This window comes from Phyllostomus hastatus, unplaced genomic scaffold (assembly GCF_019186645.2).
Source record: "Phyllostomus hastatus isolate PE091 unplaced genomic scaffold, TTU_PhHast_1.1 phas_contig_159, whole genome shotgun sequence".
In the NCBI taxonomy this organism is placed as follows: domain Eukaryota; kingdom Metazoa; phylum Chordata; class Mammalia; order Chiroptera; family Phyllostomidae; genus Phyllostomus; species Phyllostomus hastatus.
In genome coordinates this window covers 40,329,880-40,354,437 of record NW_025333640.1, presented here as the reverse complement: position 1 = coordinate 40,354,437, position 24,558 = coordinate 40,329,880, and the positions used below count along the sequence as shown (strand labels likewise).

Sequence of the window (24,558 nt, the reverse complement as noted above, 5' to 3'; positions counted from 1 at the left end):
CCGTCCTCAGGGGGGACCCCCAACCGCTGTGTGCCCTCCTCTGGCCCTCCAGCGTCTCCAGCCCGCTCCCTGCGCCCTCGGACACAGCCGGCCCCGCATCTGCGGCGTGAGCGTGAGCTGCCTCCGGAACCAGACCGGCACGTACACGGGAGCGACTTTTCCTGAGGTGTTCCTGCGAGCCAAGCCTGTCCCGGGAACACTAAGGAGGGTTTCTCTAGATGCTGTGTGAGGTCATTTACACCTGCATCATAGAAAAAGCACACGTTTCATATAGTTCTGAATGAAATTGTGTGATATAGAGATTTATAGCAAAAACGAATATATATATATATGATTGTTAATCTGATGTTTGCAATGACACTTCTAACACGAGGCAGAAAACAACAGCAGGGCGGGGCCCAGGTGTTTAGGGTGGTCCGTCACCGCGCTCGCGGGAGACACCAGAACAGAGTTACACCGACGGACCGTCTTCTGAACTAAGTGGGGGGAGTGCAGGGACCCAGCAGACACAGTTCCTACAGGACAGTCCCACTTAACTGCCGGATGATTGCATGGATAACAAAGCATTTGAAAAAGAAAACAGTGTCACATGCACTTTCCTGTGTTTACATTCACTTAGTTTTTAAAGGCACACTACGTACGCATCAAATATGGAAGCAGTCAGTAAATCCCCTGCCGCGGACGCACAAGCCTTTGCAAAACACTATCAAAAGGTACGATTGGGGGGAAAAAAATGCAAGGAAAATCAATCACCCAAATACGTTTATTGTTGTTACCGGGAAACTGTATCAATTATTCATGACTTACAAAACAAGCCTTGAGATCCTTCCACACACCATAAATTTTTAAAGTTACATTATCGTTATTAACTACATTTTCTCAAAGTGTTACATGCCCAAACGACACACGAATTTTTAAACAAGTAAGCTGTTTAGCGGAAAGAATAGGCAAAAGAACCCGTTTTTAAGACCCCTGACTGTAAGAGCAAAGTCCCAGCCGTTGGGCCGTTGCGGTCAACTCCGGCCTCGAGGGTCCCGCCGCCCTCCCTCCCGCGCGGCGTGTGCCGGCGTGCGGGGGGAACGTGGGTGGGCACGGTCCCGCCGGGAAAAGCGGCCACGAAGGGCAAACACGGTAAGGCTGGGCCCCTGTGGTCACTGACAGCACCGTGCTTGCGTTTTGACATTTTGACTGATGCAAGGGGAAAAAAAACAACCCAGAAAGCTGACACACTGATGTTTTCGTGACGTGATGTGCATTCAAACTTCTGGGGACAGTCGCTACTGGCGTGACCTCTGTCCAGGCTGCACTGAGCAGCTCACCCTCGAAGGTGAAGGTCAGGAGCGTCTTGTTCCGTGGGTCAGGAAAGGAGACAAAGACGAGGTGGATCCAAACTGCGCGGGTTCGCAGTGCGGGGAGGGCCCGCCCGGAGGGGGCCCGCCGGGGCGGAGGTGGCCTCCCGTCCCAGAGCGCATGCACGGCCCCTCCACCACGTGCCCCGTGGGCGGCCCCGGGTGCGGACAGTGACGCGCGCCCGTGCGGACTGAGTGTGGGAGACGCGGCTGCAGACCGACTCTGTGTAGGATTCCTTGACGTTGCTTAAAGTGGGAAACCTCCTCAGGAAGAGACAAAACAGTCATTTCAGTGTGTGCAGCTCTAATGTGCTTGTCCTTCACACTGAATGAAAGTCACTGCACTCATGTTCTTTCTCCGAGGTTTTTGCGAAGAGAAAACGCAGCGCATGGGGCTGGTGACCTTGGGTGACAGGCGGGTGCCCGCGTGTGTCCCCCAGACTGGGTGGGAGGCGGTTAGTGACCACAGATGCCACCCTCGGGTGTGGCTCAAAACGGGCAGCTGGGTGGAAACTTCCAGGTGGGATGCAAGGTTGCTGTTCATGATGAAACCTTTCAGGGACCCCCCCATCAGCTTGTTTTGGTCCTGACCAGTGGGCAGCAGCCCCGCAGGCCCCCCGCAGGCCCTGAGGGTGAGAGAGGAAGGGGCCCCGGGGGCCACTGTGCGGGGACGGGAAAGATGACAGAACGTCCTGCTCCGAGACTGCGCTCCGCGCCCACCCAGTGGCTCCGGTCCCTGGAGCTGAGCGTGACCACCTCTGTCGCCGGAAACCAGCAAAGCGAGGTCTGCAGAAAGGGGGTGGGGGAGTCCACCCCTTGTCCGCAGATCCGCACACCCCTCTCCTCTGTTCCAGCCCCCCATCTCCCCGACATCAGCTGCGCTCAGCGCACAGCCCGCCGGCCTGGGTGCTCCAGCCACCCCGACAGGCCACCCCACCTGAGGTCTCCAGTCGGAGAGCGTCCCACCCCAATTTTCTACGTAAATGTGCCACCTGGTGTTCCAGCCAGCGGGCGACTGTCTTCTAACCCAGCCCCCCCCCCCCAGTGCTGCTGGCTTACAGTGACACAGCCTCCCACCTTCCAGGGACACCCGCGCTGCAGGTTCCCGGACACACGGCACAGCCCCGGGCGGGCGGGCTGACGCGGAGGCGCAGACCGAGCAGACGTGGGCGTCTGAAGGGCTTCCTCCCGTTTCGGACCGCGCTCCGCAGGGGAGCTCTGCTCGCTCAGAGCCGAGTCTGCCGGGTCCCCACCCGCAACATCACGGCTGCCGCCGCCTTCTCCCAGCCCGCCCCGCCCCGCCCATGCACGCACACACCGCACGTGGGCACCCCCGGCCCCGAACGGCCCCGGTCGTGATGAGGGCACGCACGCCTGGGCAGGGCTGTCCCTCGGACGGTACTCGTGCCGGCTTCAGATGCTAGCCCTCGCTGCGCTCACTCTCCCCGAGACAGCCCGGACCTCCCTCGCTCGGGCCGTGGCTGGTGGCTCTGGGGATGGAGCCTGAAGACCCGGTGCCAAAACCCAGGCTCCAGCTGGACTGAGCCTTTCCCGGGGGCCCAGGGGACTCGGCAGACCCCGGGGCCCCTCCCCGCACCCAGCGCTGCCCTGGCTCTTGCCGTTCTCTGTGCTCGACTCCTCGAGGGCGAGAGCGTGCTGCATGGGCAGGGCTCCGAGCAGACGTCACGGAGGGTCTACCCACTGGGCTGCTCGCGTGGGGCCTTTTTCAACGTCCCCTTGCTGCTGCGGCCTGCACCTCTGGGGTCTCCTCACGTCTCAGTTCACCCCCCGACGTCACAAACACGAGGATCAGCGAATCGCTGGGGGGGGGGCCCCAGCTGCACTTCCACCGTCCCCTTCAGAGCACCCCTCGCTCCCCCCGAGTGCCAGCGTTCAGCCTCCCGCATCTCCCGGCTCACGGGAACTAACCGCGGAGACTCTGCAGCACGCCAAAAAATAGATTTTTGCTGATCTGGCAAAAAAAAAAATAGATACAATTTGGATGCATTCACAGCAGATGGCTAACGTTGTGCCGGCTGATGTCGCTTTTTACCTGCCCACAAGATGGGAAAGAGGTCCTGCCCCTGACTCCATAGTCGGGTGTCGAGTGTTTTACGCGTTCTTGCAGCGCAGCTGGGGCGCGGTGGCTGCCGTGGAGGACAGGCCTGTGGGTGGCATCGGGAAGGACCTGGGGACGACAGCTGCCCACAGATTTAGGTCGCTCTGCGGCGCGGCAGTCCCTTTCACGGACGAGAAAGCACAGCTCGCAGAGTCCGCGCTCCCAGCGTCGAGTCCCCAAGGTCCTCCGAGGAACGCGGGGGGGGTCACCCGCTCTGTACCACCCAGACAGCGGGGCTGAGCTGAACGGGTCGGAGACGTCTCCAGGGCACACGGACCGGCGACAGCCTCACGTAAAGCCGTCCCCGCCGGGCTGCTTCCTGGCTCAGAGGGGACAGCCTGGGCCCCGGAAATGCCTTCTGTGTGCGCCCCCGAGGCCAAGACGCTCCATCTCCCGTCCATCACTGAGACGGGGACCCGTGCCCAGCCGTGTCCAGTCAGGTAGGGGCGGGGGACGGAGATCACAGAGGCGAGAGACCTGGGCAGCAGAGGCTCCCCGGGGGCAGAGGCCAAGGTGAGGGCGCCCCCCCCCCCCCACCCCGCTGTGCGCCGGCCCGACAGCGCCACCTGCAGACCACGGGCAGACCCACGGCCCCCTCAGGGGTCCGCCGGCCAGCACTGCCTTCCACTCCGTCTTCGCTCCGCCGGCACGGCCACCGGTTTCACGGCAGCAGGGACGCGGTGCTCCAGCACACGTCACGGCGGGAAGGACCCTCCCCGGCCGGCGGTTACTAGTAAACTCAAGTCCCCGGAGTAACTGCCCCGGTCTCCTGCTGACTCTCCCGGAGACCACCTGGGGAGCGGGCCGGCCGCCCTCACTGCCCTCGGACGCAGACGGTGCCTCCGGAAAAGGCACCTGCACAGTCGTTTCAGCTGCAAGCTGGACGGGCTGCTTTACATTTTTTACATCTTTTCAATGTATTCAAACTGAAAGAAACCCAGCCGTTGCATTCACGGAAGGTCGTTTGTACTTGACGCTGACGGAAGGAACGGCCGTCCGAGAGCCGTGGCTGTGCGGATGGGAGCGAGCGCCAGGCCTCTGTGGGGAATGCACAGAGCGAGCCGGGCACCGCACGACACACCAGGGACGCCACCTGGTGCCAGGGACAGGATCTGCGCGTCCCCGGAAAACCGGGCGTCTGCCCAGCTTGTTCCTGCGCCAGGGCGCCCGGCGGTGACAGCGTCATCTGCAGCTCGGAGAGCCGAGCCTCCAGCCTGTCTCCTGCACTCCACTGTCCATCAGCGCCCGAGCACCCTCCATGCGCATCGGCCAGAGGGCCTGGTCCCGGATCCTGCCGCCGCCGCTCCCCTCCCGGCAGCGTTCGCGGCTCCGAGGTCCGCGGGTCTCGGGTCCGCAGTTCCTCCCCCTCGTCCTGCAGCCGGTGGAGCGGGTCCTCGCTGCCGCTCTGGGGCCCTGTGGTGACAGTCCCGCCGCCACCGTGCACAGCGCCAGCCCCGGCAGCTTACCTGGCTCTTTGCTCCAATGTCATCTTCTGTGAAGTCCGACACTGACAACCCAGCGTCAAAACCCGCCCTCTCCCATCCCCTGCGGTCCCAGTTCATCGCCCTGACCTGCTTTGTTTCCACCAGAGCCCCTGTGCCGCTGCAACGATTACACGGCTTACTGACCCCATGACACCTGTGCCTGTCTCCCGCTCAAGGAAGCCTTCTGAGTGCGAGGGGAGTGGCTGCGTCCTTGCACTGACGTGAGTCCTCATGTGCACGCCTAGTCTCTGACACAGAACACATGACTCCCGTGTGTGTGCTAATCTGACACAGAACATGTGACTCCTCGTGTGCATGCCAGTCTCTGGCACAGAACATGTCAGATCCATATATGCACACCTAGTCTCTGACACAGAACATGTCAGATCCATGTGTGCATGCTAGTCTCTGACACAGAACACATGACTACCATGTGTGTGCTAGCCTGACACAGAACATGTGACCCATGTGCATGCCAGTCTCTGACACAGAACAGGTGCTCATGTGGTGAATGAATGGATTGATTTCACACTAAATAACCAGGGAAAGAAAAAAGGCAAAGGATAATGATTTTAACATTGCCTATTTTCTATTTTTCAGTGATAAAAAAGTATAAATGATTACAAATAAATTTAATTAACAAAGATATATATTTCCCCAATTATGCAAAGACTTACAAGTCTATGTCTTCCTTGTAAATAACAAGAAACACATTCAGACTTTAAATAGTAACAAATTCCTAATAAAAAATTGAAATTAGCAAAAACCGTTTTAAAACATAAGACAAAAAACTCCCTAACCTTTACAGAGAGCCTTCTGCTGACCTGGGCTTTCTGGGACACCACCCACCAGCACCGCGAGGGGGCGCACACTGCCCGCCTCCCCTTACAGACCGGGGCGGGTCTGGGTCTGGGAAGCGTCGGCCACTCCCCACGACCCATGAGACGCCAAGTCCGCGACGTGAGGTCTGCGCCCAGACTCCTGTTCACCTTCTGCCTGACGTCACTCTCCCTCCTTCTGGCCGCGAGTGTGGACCCTGGCCCGCCGGACCCGCTGGACCGCACTCCAGGCCCCGGCCTCGCCCCAGGTCAGCCCCTGCTTCCGTGGGGCTCCGGTTTGTGCATCTGTCAGACGGAGACGATAACCGTAACCCTCCCCCAACTGGGGCGAGGGCGACACCTGCTCATTAGTGAGCGGACGAGGGCCCAATAATCTTAGCTATTATCATTGCCATCGCCTCCTTCAGGTAAGATCAACACATAACTGTCCTTCCCAGACCCCTCGGCGCCTGCTCAGGTCACACGGAGTCCCTCCTGAGACCTTCTCGGCGGTGACTGTCCCTGGCCCGTGCCCTGAAGAAACACACGTGTTCAGACATGCACGTCGCTTTTATCAAACCCACTGCGTGTCGGGGATTTCTCCTGATGCCTGAGACATCCTGCTCATTTACATAAATGAGCATACGGACAGAAGGGTTTTAAATCGGAGAATTCCAAAAGTCATTTCTCTGGTTCGAATTCTCCTCGGTTTCCTGTATATTTACTTGCATAGAATTAAGAAACAACTACGAAAACGTCTTATGTGTTAAACTGGAGTGCTCTCATATATCATTGGAAGTCTTTCACTGCAGTTTTGAAATAAAGGAATAAGGTACTTCTAGATTCAGCGCAAGCTTACATTTTCCAGAGTCATACAAATCCCGTCAGCTCTCTGAGGATCAAACAGAAATTGATCAACGCCGGCCTTGCTGTCTCGTGAAGAATTTAAACCTCTGACACTGAGACTCGAGGCAGTGAAAATCCATTCCAATTATAAACATTGACTAACAGGAGTCACTTTCAAAGTTTGCCTTAAAATTTTCTCTGTGAAACGATTTCCATGATAAAATCTGAAATACAGTCTCGCAAGAGGAGAAAAACGCTCAACTCCAAACTCCTGGGGAAGGCGAGGGAAGACCACCCAGGTGGGGCAGCCCGTGCCAGGCTGACCCCACACTACCCCGCAGCTCACTTTCCTCCTGGACACCGCCTGCGGGGGGTCCCCCGGGGTTCCTTCGCTGCCACCATTCACGCTTCCTGCGGGACAGACACTCGGCCAGCAACACGAATGCGGTGGCCCCTGCCCTGGGGTGGGCTGGGCGGGGCAGGAAAATGGCCCTTCTCCAACAGAATCCGTGCGTTTGATCCACCCCCCGTGCAGAAGTGTCAACTCAAATACCTCCAACGTCAGGAGACGGCTTAGGCCTCTCCTTGAGTACTTCGGTATTGTGAAAACCTACACGTCAGGTTCTCACATAAAGAAGGTCTGTGGTGTTTCGACTTTATTCTTAGAATCTGCGCCTGGGGCAAGTGGGCCGGTTCTAGACGGATCTGAGGTTTTGCGTATCCACCACGGCTGAAATGTGTCACACGAAACCAGAGTCCAGCAGACAGGCTGGCAGAGCCATCGTGTGTGCTGGCGTTCCCACACTCCAGCCCACACACTCATTTACAGAACGTTCATGCAAGTAATGAATTTAATGTTAAACCAGTAGGTTTTTAAACAGACCTAAATCATAGGGTAACACCGCCACCTAGTGGCGCGATGAAAACGGGCTGTTGTAATTGTCCGTCCATTATTTTATATAAACATAAGCTAATCTTTCTTCACTAATGTAGACATTTGTAGTCTTTACAAATAGTGGGTGAGAGGAATTCTGGGTCTGAGTATTAGAGTAAATCGTAAAACATTTATCAATTATATGGGAAAATAAAGAAACACAAGAGAATTTTAGCAAGTGATCATTAAATTTTCAAATTACTCTAATGCCCAGTATAAAAGCACAAGGTATTTTACAAATTACTCTACAAATACTATAAACCAGTAACGATACTGCTCACTTTAACGCTATATAGTGCTACGTTCAGTATTAAATGATCCTTCACGCAGAGGCACGCAAACCAACAAAAAACGGCCGTGACGGCAAGCAGGTTAAACCAGAGAGTGAGGACCCCAAGTCCCCCGAGAAGAGAAGGCGGAACGAGCCGAGCTCTGGGGGTGGCAAACATGCGCAGAACGCCGGGTGCTGTCACCGTGGCGGCGCCGGGGAAGCACCGCAGGCCGCCGGGCGGGCTGCGGGCCGCTCCCGGTCTGCGCCGGCCTGCACGAGCCTCCGCCCGTTCCTGCTCAACCGCTCAGTGAACTCGTGTTGCAGACGCTCGGTGGAGTCGCGGTGCAGCGCCCAGCTCCAGTAGTCTCACACGCCCAGTGTCCCCCTCCTCTCGGGCTGTCGCCCGTGCGGACCTGGCTCAGGGCCGACCCAAACCACCAGGCCCGCGCCCTGGCCCTCGCCCGGCTCCCCCCGCCCCCCGCTCCCTCTCAGTGGACGGCGTGCTCTCCACCGGCCGGGAGGGGGCGCTGGCGCACGAGAACACCGAGAAGCCCTCGCGACCCCGTCCTCAGCGGCCAGCACCTGGCCCGTCCGTCCGCGGCCGTTCCGCAGGTGAGTGGCCCGGCCACGGGACCCTCGCGGGCCGGCTCCAGCTTTGTGCACGAGTCCCCGCCCCTCCAACCAGCAGCTCCCGAAGCTCTCCTGCGTCACCGGCTTCACCCACATCTGCTGGATCTCTCCCACCAGAACGTGAACCTGCTTCACGCGGCCCCCCCCGCACTCAGAAACGACCCGCTCCCGACCCCACGGCCCTCTGCAGGGGCCGCCCCACTTCTCGCCCTCCGCAGAGCACGAGTTCTCGAGAGAGCCCCCCCCCCCGAATCCACAGTCTCCGGCCCTCCTGCTCGCATTCTCTCTGCAGCCGCTCCCCGCGGGGTCCCAGATGCCCCCACCCCCCCGCCACACCGAGGTCACGGCCGGGCCCCCACCTCACGGCCCCCCTGAGCAGCCGGCCGCCCCCGCCTCCCCCCGCATGTGGAAACACCCTTCCTGACTCGGGAGAGCACCCCACTGGCTCTCCCCCCGCCCCCGCTCGGCCTGCCCTGCCCTTCCCGCTGCACCTCCTCTCGGGCAGATGCCGGGGAGCCCGGGCCCGTCTCTGCCCCTATCTTCTGCCTCAGCGGGGCCCTGGGTTCCAGCACACGACGGCGTGGGCCCCGGCGCCGCCTGCTGCGCCAGCTCCCACATCCGCTGCTCCAGCCCGGCCCCTCCCTCGAGCCCCACACTCACACCGACCTCAGCGCCTAACAGCTCCAGGTGGGCGTCCGATCAGCCCTCCACCCTTCCCACCCACAGCACCGACCCCCGCGTTCTGGCCCACCCCCCCCACTGCTGCCCCTGCGCTTGCCCCGGCTCAGCCCACAGAGGCCCGCGGCCACCTCCCCCTGCCCTGCGTCCCTCTCTGACACCCCAAAGCCACTCTGTCGCCCAACACGGTCATCCTCCACAAAGCAGATCCAGGCGTGAACCAGGCCTCCCCTCTGAGGCCCCACCGACCGAGCCAGCCCGACCCCCTCCCCTGTGCGCCTGCGCTGACTCCCCCGGGCTCCCCGCTCCCGCCTGGGCCCACCTCGCCGGGCCTCCTCTCAGCGGCGTGAACAAGAGCACGCACACCTGAGGCCGGCCCCTGTCCCTGCTCCCCTCGGAACTCTCCGCTGGCCACAGAGCTCCCTCCTGAAAACCCCCAAACTGCACGACGACCACAAGGCCCTGCGTGGCCTCGTGCCTCCCCAGCCGCACGGCCGGCTCACTCGCTTCCCTCCAGCCAGACGGGTCCTGCTCCTGCTCCTTGAACTTGCAGGTGGAGGAGCTACTGGTTGCTGAGTAACAAGTCAGCCCCGAATGCACTGACTTCAATGACACTGTCTCTCACAGCCTCCTTGGGTGGCACCCAGATCCGGGCGAGGCTGGGGGGTCCCACGGGGCAGGGTCTCTCGGCCGCCAGGACAGGAGGGCCTGGGGCCCCTGGGGCCCCGCCTCCACACCCACTTCCCCGGCTGCTGGCAGGACCCCGCTCCTCGTGGGCTGCCGGTCTGAGAACAGCCTCGGGTCCCCACCAGCCGTGGGCCGGAGGCCTCTCCCGTGCGGCAACGTGCTCCGTCAGAGCAAACAACCCTAAGAGGCGAGATGAAGAACAACGGCAGCCAGACTCCAGTCAGAGCCCTTTGAAAGAATGTCATCTCAGAAGTGACGCATCATCCTTCTGCCACTCGGGGGAAGGGAGTTACCTGAGGGAGGAGAGACGGGAGGTGGGGACCCCGGGAGCCTGCGGAAGGCTGTCCAGCACAGCAGGGGTGAGGCCCCAGGACGCACGGGTGCCGAGACCATCCCCCCCAGGTGTCAGCACGTCCCGCCCCCTCGCCTTCTCCACCGAACGGCACCTTCTCCGTGAGCCCTCCTCTGAACTCTTCGAAGATCCCAGTCCCCACCCCCAGGGACCCCTCCTCCCCTCCCTCGCTTTTCCCCACGGCACCTAAAGACTTTACCCCGGTACCTTGCTTACTGAGGGTGCTCTGCACTCTGACACCGTCCTGAGCTGGGGCTACATTCCATCCCCTCCCCCGAATGGCTGCAGGCGAGCGAAGGCCACCACGGGGACTTTCCGCTGAGATGGGCCCAGGGAAGGGAGGTGCTGCGGCCGGCGGACTCCGAGCTGTGCTGGCAGGTCAGACAGGGCGAGAGGCAAGGCTGCCGGCCAGGCACCGTGTCCCCTCCACGCCGGCCCCCCAGGGGGAGAGCGGGCCCAGCCAGGTCTGCCGCACAGGACAGCTCCCCCGGCCCGCGCCCTGTCCCCAGGGTGGAACCGTGGGCCCAGGGAGAAGTCAGCGCAGATTCCTGGCCATTCTCGTGGGTACCGGTTCCCCCCGCAGCGGACCTCGTTACAGACAGAGTCTCCTCGTTGTTCTGCCCATCTGACACTCTCCGACGGTCCTGAGGATGGCTGCTGTCGGCCACGCCCGTATAAGCTCTGTGGACACGCAACGTGGACTGTTTTCTGTGCTGCTCTCGCCCCGGCATCTGGAACGGGGCCTGGCTCACGGTAGGAGCTCAGGCCAGATGTTTACGGATGAACAAGTTTTTAAAACCTAAGGCACAGGAGTAAATATTAAGGACGGCAGGAAAGGGAAAGGACCGATACACGCTGATGCCCCGGAAGAAAGGGTCCTGTAAAATACAAGTAAGGACCTAGAGGGGTCCCGTGGACGGGCAGGAGGAAGGGGAAGCGCAGTCCACGCCACGAGCGTGCAGGAGCGAAGACGAGAACCAGCGTGCCGCATGCAGCGCACTGGAGGCCCTGCCCCCCGAGGGTTAGGAACGTGACTGATCAGCGGTGGGCCAGTCCCTGCAGTTTTGTAGCAGGTGGCTCCCGGGGAGGAAACGGTGTTTCGGGAAATCTCATCCTTCACAAACACCCTCGGACGACTGGACAGGGGAGTCAGGACAGTGGGTGGCAGCCCCGTCCTATCGTCCTAGGTCAGTAGTGTGACAGTGGAGAAGAGGTGGTTACAGCGTGCAACTGTAGAAGTCCTCAGAGCTGCTCACTGATGTCTCTGACTCCCTTCCTTCTAAGCACATAGTAGGGCTCCACCTCCCCACCCTTTTGGAGCTGGGTGTGGCCGTGAACGTGATTTGGGCCATGAAGCAGGAGGCGGTGTGACCAGGGCCACTGCAGAGCAGACGTCTTTAAGCACAGGCGTGGCCTAGAGACGGGACACCTGGTGCAGGCCTCGTTAGCCCGGGTCTGTAGATCAGACGAGAGTGTGACAAGAGAGAAACCCTTGCTGTCTGGAGCCACAAACTGACCACGGCAGTTTTAACTCATCGACTAATTTTTATATCCACGCTTCAAGAGACGGAGCTTCACGTCCTTCCCTTTCATTGCAACCAGGGTTTACTAACTCCCTTCTAACATGTGGTGTGCGTAAGAACATGGGGGCCTCTCTGCTGGGTGACTCCTTTGGGGGCAGCGAGCCACCAGACCACGAGGACACTCATGCGGCCCATGGAGAGCCAGGTGGCAGTCACTCGCCAAGCCTGTGCGCCGGCCAGCTTGGAGGAAAACCCGGCAGCCCCATCGACCTCCCAGCTGCGACCTCATGAGACCTGGAGGCGGTTGGTGCTCTGGGAGCGCTCGTCCACGGAAGCTGCCTCAGATGGCGAACGCTTGCTGCCTTCACCCCCTCGACGCCAGCTGATGCCCAGCAGCAGACGACCGGCGCCTTGGCTGACGCAGAAACGCATCAGGGACTGAACATGGAGCACAGGGAGACATCGGTGCTAACTCCGAGGCTTTGAGCTCTGAATTACCCGGAAACCCTGTGATCTCTCGCACCACCAGACCTCGATTCCTCTGCAGCGTTGAGGCCGGGGCCACCCCGCACAATAAACACTGGGGCCTTGTAAGTGTGCACCAGCTGAGCGGTGCTCGGAGCTAAGAGGAACACCCCTAGACAGAGGGGCGATTCTCGTCACCTTCTGTGGGCACTGTGCTCCTGTAGCAACCTTCCCAGCAGTGGCAGCAGCAGTAGCAGCAGCAGCAGCAGCGCACTGCTGGTGCCCCGGGACCCTCGCATGTTAAGTGACAAGCAGCCCACGAGCCATTTCCTGACTCCATTCCGTACAGCTCATCTGCACATTCCTATGCGAGGTGTGCAGCTGACGCCGTGTCTCTGATGACCCCCCCGCCAGTTTCCACACCGAAACCGCAGGAGCAAGCAGGGAGGGAAAGTGGCACCAATGAAGAATAAGTGTCTGTGATGAACTATTTCAGCTCATGTATCGAACACAGAATTAAAGTGTGGCCCAGCCTTCATTTGATCAGTCTGAACACCTTCTAATTCACTATCAGTTTTTAACTTGACCTGTTGCCACATGAGCTTGCTGACCGGAGAGACCTGGTTCTTCTTGCTGACGCATGTAAAGAATTACATGTCAGCAAATCTAGTAGTATGGAATCAGTTTATTAGTGGCTCGCTTCCCATGGAAGAGAACAGGACCGGGTAGAGGAGGGGGTGAAAGGGAAAGTTTCAGGGCAAAGCAGGGTGAGAAAAGCAAGAGAGGCTGGAGACCAGGGTGGCAAGCCCCTGGGCAGCCTGAGGCCGGGTGGCCAGAGGCCTTGTGGCCTGAGAGCCAAGAGCACCCTGAGCTCCCAAGAGAGAGCAAGTCCTTTGTTCTCAGGACTTATATAGTTGGTGGGATAGGAGGGGGAAAAGTCACATATTCATTAATGGGTAAATGTGGTGCCAGCTTTCCTGCAGGTCTGCTGGCCTGAACCCTTATCTTGCTCCAAACCATACTTGGCCATCTTGTTGTAAAACAAATACATGACAGTTAGTTAAAACTGGGGCACTTTCCAAAGTTATTTATGGGCTTTTTCTGTAAGCATCAGGGACTCCCTCGTAAAATAGATGGTGACCAGAGGTAGGCAATTAACCAAAGTTGTTTTATGGGCTCCTTCTTTGAGCACCGGGGGGGACCCTCTCCCGCATTCAGGCCTTGGGATGAAAGCACAGTTTCAAGGCTTTCTTTCCCAGATAGTGGAAATGCTACATAGAATTTCAAGGACTTTCTTGCTTGCTTGCCAACATAGTGTTTCTTGTGATGTTGGAACACCTGGCAATATTATCAGACCAGGCTCAGGACTGCTGAGCTAGCCTGTGAGATTTGTCTCCTTCCTCCTCCCTGCCTCAGTTTACTATTTATTCCACCTCATTGGTAAAAGGCGTTTCCTGGCAACCAGGATACTAAATGCTGGCCAGTGACAGTATTGCAGTCGCCCCGTTCTTCCTGTGTGGCCTCCTGCTTCAGTCTCTCCTGAGTGTTCCAAGTCCCAAAGATGCGGCGTCACAGTGGATACGCGCATGAGGCTCGACCTCAAAGCCCCACACGTGTATTGCCATCTCAGCCACAGCTTGCACGCTGACGGTAGATGGGAACCACCACTAAAGCTTTGCTTAACACGGGGACATCCCAGACGGCAGCGTCGCGAGTGCGTTCAGCGTTCAGCTCCATTGCACAACAGCTTTGTGTTTACAGGAAGGTTGGTGCGCGGCCTGGCGACTATCTGCCATAGTCACCCCGTGCGCCGTCTGCCTGAACGTCGCCAAGGGGGCAGGTCGCGAAGGTCCTTTCGGGACAAAAAAGCTGTAGCCACGTGTGGGCCTGAGTTTAACCAGATGCGGTGTGCGGGTCCCCTCACGGCCCACGAAACACCCGTCACTGTGTCCGTCGCACACCTGAGACTCACACAACGCCCCGTGTCCGCTCTGCCTGCACTTTTAAACGAGGGAAGAGGACAGACGGGCCGCACCTGCGGGGCCGCCCGGCGCGCTCCGGCCCGGCGGCGGCGTTCGCGGCCGCGCGCACACGGCACCTGCGGCAGGGCAGCCCCTCCACACTCACAGGCAGACCAGCTCGTCCCGCGTGAACTAACCCACCAGAAGGGGGACACGCGGGGAGCCGTCGGCCCGCCGTTTCTACCGTAACTACCCTGCAACAAGCTGGGAACTAGCGCGCCGCCCACTCCAGTTAGCCGGCATCCGCCAGCAGCTGGAGGTCCGGTTCTCGCGAGAGCGGAGTGGCTCCGCGGTGTGCGCGTGCGCCGGCTCCCAAGCACGGAGAGCTGACGGGTGGCAGGAGGCGGGGCGTGGGGGACAGGGAGATAAACTGGAAGCCCTTGGGACGGAGCTGGGAGGGGCGGGGCGGGGCGGGGCGGACCAGAGGTCGCTTAGGCCCCGCCCACCACGGCGCGTCCCCGGAATGGCGTCATCCTCTGTATAAGACCGCGTGCGCAGAAGCGCTCACCCTTTCCCATCCCGGCGGCGGCGTGCGTGGGTCACTCTGGGGTTTCGTGTTTTGTGCGCTGAGATGGCGGTTAGAAGGGAGCCTTTGGGCTTAGTCGGAATGCAGCGGGCCCGGGGGGCGTGCAGTGAGGGGGCGAGGGCAGCTGCGGCAGTCTGCGGGCTGGGGGGCCTGAGCGCGCTCGGGGGCCGCCTGGGTCGCGCGGCCGCCTCGTGCAGCCCTGGACGCTGAGGCCCAGGCCGCGCGCATGCGCTCTGGCCTGGCGAGCACCCAGCGCTCCGGGCGAGTCCGCCCTGGGCGCCACGTGGCCCCGTGAATCTGCTTCCCCGCGGCTGGCCCGGACCCCTGCGGCCCGCCGGCTACTCGAGAGCGAGCCCCCTGGTGAGTAGTGGGATCGGCTCCCGCCGGCTGGTGACTTCGCGGTTGTGGGTGTCCATGTGTCTTTGGGACCTGTCGCCTGTGGCAGTCTCCCTTCCTAGCCATGGAAGAGCATATTCTTGTTTATTGGCAAAGCTGTCACCATTTAATTGGTATCAGATTCTGACTTGCACAAGTGACATTCTCACTGTTAACGGGAGGGTGCTGGGTGTATTGCTGTTACTGCGCCGAGATCTGTTCTTCAAGTGTTTCCATGAAGGCGAACTCATTGTTCCGATGGGTGGCGGAAAACATAACGAGGTGCGCTGCTTTTTATTCCTGTTTCAGAGCTAATGTTAGTGCAGAGGACCTGGAAGGCCGGCATTGGCCCGTTTGCTGCCATTTTGTAGCTGGAATGAATAATTAGCCGAATAAATAGGAAGTAACTGGACTACCTGCTGATATCTCAGCTTTGTGAGTTGTAAAGCTGTCCTTCTCTTGCAGGGACTTAGAAATCCAGCGACACGAGGGGGGTCTCGACAGCTCCTGGACTGACTGGCAAGTGGTGTTGTGGAAACAAAAGAACGTTTCGGAAACTATCAAGGCCTGAATGTTACTCTATCAAAGAGTGTAAGCTGGTGCTTCCTTGTAATGAAATAAAATGCTTGATTCTTCTGGACATTCAGTGTGCCCTGGCTGATTTAGTAAGTGGGCAGGTAGTGCAGGGAACAGGGAACCGACTTGCCCCCTGGCCCTCTGTTCTGCTGCTAGGAGCGTGGGGGGGGCATGGTGAGGGGCTGCAGCACATGGGGGTGACGATGCGTGCCAACCAGGGAACCCCAGAGGGAGACAGCAGTCACTGTGCACCAACCACAGAAGAGACTAAGGCAACCGCACAAGGTGAAAAGCTATGCACTTTATTTACACAAATGGGTACTGAAAGCTGGTATCCTACAAAAGTCACATGTTTATCAAATTAGCTAGAATAAAGGCATATTTTAGGAATCCACAGTTTGTCTTCAAAGCTGGAGGACCTGGATGCCACGTGTTAACAGTTTCGAGGTGTCTGTCGCTTGCACCAGCGCTGTGCTTGAGTCCTAAGGGCAGCCTGGGAGGAAGTTCTCACCGGTCAGGGCCTGTTCTTCCCAAGTCCTTATGCGGACACATGGTCTGCAGCTGTCGTCTCTGAATGGAGACCCTTGGGAAGGTTCCCTTTTCAAAACTGGGCTTTAGGACAGGTGCAGTGTTAGAGTTGCTATTTCCAGCTTCACAACTGGAGAGCGAAGCACCATTGGGGTAGCACCAGTTCCTTTACAGAGCTGAGGGTTTACCAAAGAGGACAATCCGATGGGGAAGGGAATTAACGGTTCTTAATCCTGAAATTCTCATTAGGACCATTTCACCTTTTATGCCTCTCTTCCTCGGCTGTAGAACTGCAAACTGCCTCAGATTTGGGGGATTGGGATTACTCCAGCATCCTGGGGGGCATGCCCTTGAGATGGGGGCAAGGACGGCACTGCCAGCAAGAAAGTCCTGCCAAGGTCCGGAGTGAGCAGCTGTCCCTCCCTGTGTCCTGAGAGCGCCAGAGGGGGAGGGCTGGGGCTGGGGGGACACCGGTATTGGGACCCACCTTGGGAGTTTGTAGTCACAGCCTTTCACCAGCTCGCTCACCCTGACCCCTCTCGGCCCGAGTTCTCATTCAGAAACTAGGGGTACTGGGAAACCCGGTAGCTTTCCGTAAACAGTGCAGTGAGGTGCCCCAGCCCAGAACCAGTGGGCGAGTGACCCCAGATGGAAGCTGGGTGTCCAACCTTTTGGCATCTCTGGGCCACACGTTAAATACACAAACACTAAGAAGTTGAGCAAAAAAGATTTTAAGTAAATTGATGACTTTGTGTTGAGCTGCATTCATAGCCATCCTGGGCTGTACGCAGCCCACAGAGCCACGGGCTAGACACCCCTGCCTGAGTCTTCCCCCACTGTGTCGGCTGGAAAACCTTTTCAGTGCATTACACGGGACCACCAGCCTAGCCTTAGGAACCCCACAGGTTTGAGTCAATCGCCATAAAGTTGCTCAACAGATAGCACTCAGGTATTGCAGAAAACAGCATAATGCTGTGGAATAAACATTTATTTTACCCAGTTATCAGTCTGGAATGGTTAAAAGGAACCGGAGTAGGGGTGTTAACTAACAGAACGGATAAATTAGATGGTGTGTCCAACAACTGGGAGACATTCTTGATTGCGTCACCAGGAATTCCTCCACACCTCGCTGAGAACACACAAGGTAGCCAGAACACTGTCCTCACGGTGGCCACGGTGCTCAGGACAAAGCACCGGTCGGGAGTGCACCGTGACGACGACCCTGTCCCAGTCTGGGAACGGAGCAGAATCCCTGCACCTCCTGGCCCTGGGTGTGCTCACGTGACTGTCTACAGAGATCAGATGCCTGAGGGTCACGTCAAATGTGGGCACGTAATAGGAATCCACATATCAGTGACTCAGTTTCAAGAAGTTCCCCCATAAAGGTAAAAAGAGCCGTATTGCACGATCGATACACACAATAATCTCCCGAGAATTCTGAGGAACCGGCAGACAGAGAGAAGGCTCCAATGAGAGTAAGTTTGGTGTCTGCGGAAACTCATCTGGGGCGGTGACGAGGCTCATGAGGGACCGCCAGCCTGCACTGAGGTCTCTAACCACCGCCCACGGGGCACATTGTCGCGGGCATGGGAGCGGCACAGTCTTCCACCCCAGCCACAAGGGGACCTCGGTCCCCTTCTGCTGGCTGCTCTGGCTGAGTACCCAGGTGGAGGTCGAAAATTTCCAACAGGTTCTTTAAATACTGTTTCCCCTTGAGGTTCCCGTGGGTCACAGTTTGGTGACACTTTTTATCCAAGGTACAAAGGCCGACACTTTGGTGTACACGCCCGGCGAATCCTGGGCGCGGCAGCCGTACCCCCAGGAGGTCACCCCGAACACCACCCAGCCGGCCCCCGGCCGCTCGCACACCAGGGGCCCTCCGCTGTCGCCCTGGCAGCTGTCCACGCGTCTGTGTCCCTGGAGGTTCCCGGCGCAGAGCATGCGCCCCGTGAACCGGCCCTGGTAGCGCTCCTCGCAGACCCTCTTGGGCAGCAGGGGGATGGCCGCTTGCTGCAGAGTTCTGGAGTAGGCCCGCCCTGCTCAAAGCAAAGAGCGGCGTCAGTCAGCTGCCAGCCGGCGAGCCAGCCTGCGGGACAGAGCTACAGGTGACGGTTTCGTGCGCACTGCGGGGTCTTTACAACAAAAGCTCTGCTGTGACACTAGTGCAGCTTCAGTGGTGGACAGTGCTGGCCCTGCCTTCCCGCCTGCACCCAGCGCCTCCGCAACGCCCTTCACCGGCCTGTCGCTCACCACCCAGGTTCTGGGAGGGGCCGACTGGTGTCCGTGGACTTGGTGCGGAGGGAGCATGTGCGCGGGAGCCAGCACCTGAACTCCTCCCCTGGAGGCCGAGGACGCTCCCCAGCTGGCGTGGTGTCGGCCCGCCCTCCTGCCCCTCTGAGACCCACGCGCCTCACTGACTGGAGGGTCGGTGATAAGTGAGTCCCGTGTGAGCACGGACAGACGGTGGCAGTAACTGTCCCCAATGGAGACTGTCTCCACAAAGCGGACTCAGAAACGAGGCCTGCCCCTGTAGGGACCGGCTGCACTGCCGCCACCCCACGGGCCCCGTGTGCTGCGGAAGCCGCTCCCTGGCTGAGTGGCTGTGGCGGGTCCCCGCGATGTCCTCTGTGACACCGAAACCCCACCCCTGTCTCTGACCCTGCGTGCTGATCCGGAGTAGCTCGCCCTAATAAAACACGTGCTGTGAAATCTCCCCCCTTGTCATCTCTGTTGTCTCAGACGCCGTGTCCACAGGAAGGTGACTGACATTCCTGACGTGAGCGTGCACCTTCTCGGCACTGGGCTGCCCCCCATCCGCACGGTGCACCGAGCATGCAGGTCCCTGCTCCAGCCCGACTCCCACACCGCCCGGGACACGTGTCGTCGGCCACGGTGGCTCTCAGGACGGCCCGTGCCTGTCCGGGCCCCTGCACCCGCCACAGAGGCCCTCTCACTGCTGCGGGCAGGGAAGCACGGGTGCACCGGACACGGAACCACCGGCGGTTACGGACCATCACCCGGCTGGGACTCCCCCTGCGGGGAGAAGTGTCTGATGCTCCTCCCAGCTGCTACCAGCGCAGAGGATCTTTAACGGGGAGCGATCAGCCCGCCATCCCTCCTTATTCCCGAAGCACCCGTGGGCCGGGCCCTCCCCTGGGTGCACCCAGCTCTGCGGTCCCAGGGGCCTGTGCGCCTGAGAACCCCGCTCCCGCTGGGACTCGGAGGGGAGCACTGGGGGGGCGGGGGCTGAAGGAGGACCCGGTGGGTAGGGCTCCTGCACGCCCACCTCAGCGGCCGGCCTTCGGTCCACAGTAAGGAATCCTGCCCAGGACTCAGTGTGGCCACGGGCTCCCCGACAGGGACGCAAACTGCCCGGCACCACGGCCCTTTGCTGGGGCGGCTGCGGCAACAGCACGGGGAATGGGCCAGCCCCAGGTCGTGGGGGGGCACCTTGAACCCCCCTCCCTCTGTCTCCTCACTGGTCTGGGGAGCCGGGAGGCCGCAGGGGGTCCCCAGCCCCTTCGGCTCCGAGGCAGTGGGTGTCCGTCCGAGGCGCCCGGAGCCCGAAGGGAAACCGGCAGCACCCAGGGCGTGAGCCCAATCACCCGCACGCACCGGCCCTCCGCAGGCCTTCCGGACGACTCGGGCTGGGCCGGGCCCCTTACCTGTGTCTCCCCAGCCCGTGATGTAGCAGCGGGGCGCCGTCCGCTGGGGCCGCTCCCTCCAGAGCGGGAGGCAGGCCGGCAGGACGTGGCTGCCCAGCCGGGCGCACCGGCCCCGCGGGCCCCGGAGCCGGACCAGTGCGATGTCGTAGTCGCTGCTGTCGGGCCGGTAGGCCGGGTGCAGGACGATCTGCTGCGCCACCACCTCCTCCTCGGACTCCTCGGGCACCAGCGTGTGGTGGTCCCCCAGCCGCACGGCGTAGCTCCGCGTGCTGCTCCCGTACCTGCGCGGCAGAGCGCCGGTCGGAGGCCGGAGGGACGCGGGCTCCTGGCGACCCTGAGCCGCCTGGCACCACCGGCCCCTCTGTGAGCTGAGGCCTTCTTTCCACGCCCGGCCCCCCGCGCCTCGTGCCGACGCCGGCCCCTGCAGCCCCACGGGACTCACCCTCCGACCCCACCCGCTGCTCTGTGCCCTTCCCCCGCCCTCTGCCCACGTGTCCCTTTCACCCGGCTCGGGCCCCACGGCCACTCTCTGCAAAGACGCCCAGTCCCTCCTTCCTTCCATCTGCCGGAACCCCGGCTCTGGCCTCCTCCGCTCCTGCCTCCTCCCCCGCTGGAAGCGGACGGACGAGAGGCTCCACAGCCCTCATCTCGGTCCACCCCGCCCAGACACGCAGGTCTGACCCCGGGCGCCAGGCCCGCGCCTGCACGTGCAGTGAGAGACGCCGGTGTCCTCTGCGGCCGCCTGGCTCTGCGCCGGACCCCTTCCCCGCCGTGTGCCCCCGGGAGCTGTGGGCCGCCCCCACACTCCGGCAGCCCGGGGTGGGGCTCTGACAAGGCGCGCTGTGTGGGGTCCCGGAGCCCCCCCAAGCCCAGAGAGTGGAACCACGCAACCACCGTGACAGCCTGTGCAGCCCCCCCCCCCGCCCACCGCAGATCCATGACACGGACAGTTCCCTGCGCTCCGCGAGGGTGCCCGCCGCCCGCCCCTCCGAGCACTCAGAGGCGTCCCGCACCTGCACCCACCACACCTCGTCCTCCGGCCCCACTGCAGCTGAAACAAGGTTCAGAGCCAGTCCTCACCCTGAAACTGTGAGAAGTAGCCGCCCCGGGCAACGATCGGATAGTCAAATCATCCTCACTTCAGTCCACACCCTGTTTCTGCTGTAAAGACTCAGTGGGCCTCGTCAGCATGCTCAGGTTGGACGTGAACCCCCAAGCCCCTCGCTGCCTCTCCCCCGAGAACGACGGTGAGAGCACCCCTCAAAGTGCCTCAGCACCGCTGGAGCCCCGCGCTGCCCACGGTCCTGTGCGGACAGCCAGTGGCCGGCAGGCGCCTGTGTGTCTGTGGGAAACTGGAGGCGGGCTTAGTCCAGGAGCCAAGGTGCTGACGCCGAGGCAGCCCAGGCCTCGTCGACGCTCAGGATGAGGACGGGCACTGCAGACGACGCCTCCTCTGACCGCGAGTGAGAGACTCAAACAGCTCGACTCTCGTGCTTTGCGAGGATCCTAGTTGGGAGCGGCCGAGTCGAAGTATATCGTTAAGATTAATTTCACCTGCCTGGTCTTTTATCCTTCCCTGCGGCTCCCGGGAGATTTGAAGCTGCACGGAGGGCTGGTGTCCGCGGCCCGGGCACACCCCCGCGGCAGCCCTGGGTGCAGGGACGGGTCGGCATGCCCCGGGCCCCCCGTTCCACGCTGCGTCTTTAACGCAGTGTCCTCTGGTGCTTATGCCGCTCAAGCTTGAGTTATGAGACAGTCCCTTCCCGGGTCGACGTTTTATGTCCTTCAAGATCATTAAATTACTGTTCGACCTGAAAAAAAAGTCTTTCCCGTCCTCTGAAGAAGAGCTAACGCTGAGCTGCGACGGCCCTCGCATCTGGACGGGAACCAGGAACTTCGTGCCCGGAGGACACGCCCGCGTCCCGGGCGGCCTCGGGTCCGTGGGTCGCTCCACGCCCGCAGCCCGGCGACCGTCCGCCACACGATCCTCCCCTTCGGGGTCGGGTTTCACCTCCACCGACCTCCGTGCTGCAGCCAGCGTGGCGCGTCCCCCCGGCAACGCGGCCAGTCTTCTGAGCCCCCTTCAAGGGCCCCGCTGTCTGCGTGACAAGGTCCAGGCCCCTGAAACAAGCCACCCACCCGCCCAGGAGCAGCCCGCGTCCACCTACCGCCCCCGTCCCAGCCGGACTCTGCGCCTCCATCCCCGCAGCTGCAGCCCAGAGAAGGGCCACCCAGGCCTGTCCCTACTCAACCCACCCACGGCCCCACTCCACCCCCTCACCCTCCTGTGGCCAAGGCGGGTTTCTCTCTCCAGGCTCAAGCCTCAAGAACCCCGAGGAAGGTCCTGCAGCCCCGCCTGGGACCTGGCCCAGCCAGGAGCACCGCTGCAGCACTTGGGGCGGGTCCCAGGACTCGGGGACTGGTGACGGTGCTGGCGGCTCCTCGGGGTGAGGGTCCGGCTCGCTGGCTGTGACCGTCCCTCCGGGCACGGAGCCAGCTGAGGCCCCCACCGGTGTCCATGGGTTTCAGAGGCACTCGCTGTGGCTCTGGGCTTCTCAGGACAACAGAGCAAGGAGCCCTGGTTGGCGACCTATGTTAGGGTCTTTCTGGTTGAGCTCCGCTCATTTTGACACGCTTAATTATGTTCAAAAATGCTTCCAGAATACACACTGCAGGGTTGGCTGACACCCCGTCCAGTCGTTTGCGTGGATGAAATGCCGTCGCCTCCCCCTCCAACCAACCTTGAACGAGGTTCTCAGACAAGCTTGAGCGAGAGAACACGGCGGCCCCGTGCGCCCAGTATTCCCTCCCCCGAGACTCTGGAGTTGAACTGAACAACAGCAGACACGGCACGCATGGACACCAGCAGAGGTGACGCAGGCCACCGGGGCGGATGCCGGCGTGCTGGGACGGCTCCGCCCCTCCCCTGGCATCTGCCCCTCCCCTGACCCTCCGGTCTGCTGCGGCAGCCTTCCACCCGCCCCCGACCAGTCCAGACCACGTGGGTCAGCCCCACGTGCTAACGGGGACCCAGGTGGGTCCCTCCAGAAGTGTGGCAGGAAAAGAAAGTCTCGTAAAGGTTTCTATTCTGTAGTTTCTTTGATAAACAAGTGCTCTCTGCTCTCTGTAACACTTGCAATTAAGTAAGGAGCCGTCACCAAGGCCACAGCTGGTTATCTCAAGGCCACTGACCTTGCTCCTGCTTCTGAATGCTTGCTTTCAGCAGCTGGTTCCCCCTCCCTTTCTGCCTGTGTAACTGGTATGTAAAAGGACCCCTAACCCAGCCTTTTCGGCTCAGGATTTGGAAATCCCCTCTGAGCCCCCCGGGGTAATAAAGTTTGTGCCTCATCATCTTCCCCGAGCGTGAGTGACTTTTCCGTAACAGAAGGAGGCTCACAGCACACTCGCGGAGACTTTTGCAGAACGAGGAGCTCACTCCCGGACTCCAGGTCACCCACTGCTGCGCCCACCCAGACCGAGCCAAACGTCTCCGTTCCACGCGGCTCCTGAAACCCCTCTCCCACCCCAGGCCGAGTCCACCGCCCCGCAGCGGTTCCCACGGGCCCCGAGGGCTCTCTGCCCCGGGCGGCGTCCCAGGCCCGCACAGGGTCCCTCGCGCGGCGGGGCACCTACCTCTTGAAGCAGTGCGCGGCTGTCAGCACCCAGCAGCTGCTCAGGAGCGTGGCCCCGCACAGCAGCCGGCCGTCTCCCCGCGGGGACCGGAGCCGCAGCGACGCCTGCCACGGCCAGCCGCCCCTGCGAGGGAAGGACGCCCTCCATGCGCGCCCACGAGGGGCGGGAGAGCAGAGGGAAGCACCGTTAAGGCAAAGACTCGGTGGGCTTGAGGTGGGGGCCTCGGGGGACCCCCCCACCGGAGCACGTGCCCCCCAGCCCCGCACAGACGGCACCATGCGCACCCCCGCTGGCAGTCCAGAAACAACTGACTGAGCCCTCTTCACACTTCAGGGGCGGAGGTGTGCCCCCCCCCGACCCCCCATCCCCGGCAGCCCGGGGAGTATCCAACACGGAGCACTGGTTTTCCGGGAGCAAACCCGGCCAGCGGCACAGGGCACCGAACCGAGTCGGCCCAGGAGGGGCACGCTCCGAGTTCAGGGCATCCGTGGCTGCACGCCCTCCCACCCGCAGCCGAAGCGGCCGGCACCGCCTTCCCGCAGCCGCCTGGCCCGGAGGTCAGGGCGGGGACTGGGAACACGCCACAGGGCGGCGGGGGGGGCTCCGTGCGGTCCGTGTTTAGTGCGCGAAAGAACTCGGGCACGCGACACCCCCAGTGACAGTAGCGAGCCCCGACTGTGACCCTGCGTGTCTGCCCACCACTCTGTGACGGGGCCCCTCCCCGAGGGGCGGTCGGTTACCTTAGGGAGCTTTTCCCACCGACGATCCGCTTCTGCCGGCGGCGCGGCGGCCGGAGCCCGCAGACGGACGGCGGCAGGGGCAGGGGCGCTGGGCGGGAAGGGTCAGAGTTACAGTCAGAGGCCGGGGCACGGCCACCCCGCCCCCGCTGCTCCCCACCCCGTCTCCAGCCTCTCTCTTCCGGTCGCACGACCCTCTTCCTCGCAGAACGGACAGCCAGCTCCATCCTCGCTGGGCACCCACGGGCGGCGGGCACCCGCTCTGAGCTCTCCCACCTCGTCTCTGAGGCGGGGTCCCAGGCTGCTGGGGTCTGACTCTTGTCACTACCTGCCCCCCTGCA

The 24,558-nt window shown here is 61.2% G+C and overlaps 1 protein-coding gene, 1 long non-coding RNA gene and 1 other non-coding gene across 4 annotated transcripts in view; 2 read left to right on the top strand and 1 right to left on the bottom strand.

Annotated features, from left to right (window-relative positions):
• Positions 1 to 14,691: 14,691 nt before the first annotated feature.
• Positions 14,692 to 15,718, top strand: LOC123813752. Its single transcript, XR_006784805.1, has 2 exons — positions 14,692 to 15,063; positions 15,544 to 15,718. It is a non-coding gene; the product is annotated as an uncharacterized LOC123813752 (long non-coding RNA).
• LOC123814246 lies at positions 15,114 to 15,244 on the top strand. Its single transcript, XR_006784869.1, has one exon. It is a non-coding gene; the product is annotated as a small nucleolar RNA SNORA24 (small nucleolar RNA).
• Positions 15,719 to 15,945: 227 nt separating the features above from the next.
• The window catches only part of PRSS12 (serine protease 12), a 29,518-nt gene continuing 20,905 nt past the window's right edge, over positions 15,946 to 24,558 (bottom strand). The window contains exons 8-11 of one of the 2 annotated variants that reach the window (XM_045831021.1): positions 24,221 to 24,308; positions 23,481 to 23,603; positions 19,848 to 20,128; positions 15,946 to 18,218 (exon numbers count right to left, since the gene is read on the bottom strand). In XM_045831021.1, the coding sequence (XP_045686977.1) occupies positions 17,911 to 18,218; positions 19,848 to 20,128; positions 23,481 to 23,603; positions 24,221 to 24,308 (800 nt within the window). In that variant the 3' untranslated portion in view covers positions 15,946 to 17,910. The remainder of the gene's footprint in view (positions 18,219 to 19,847; positions 20,129 to 23,480; positions 23,604 to 24,220; positions 24,309 to 24,558) is intronic. The other variant, XM_045831023.1, reaches the window with a different exon arrangement.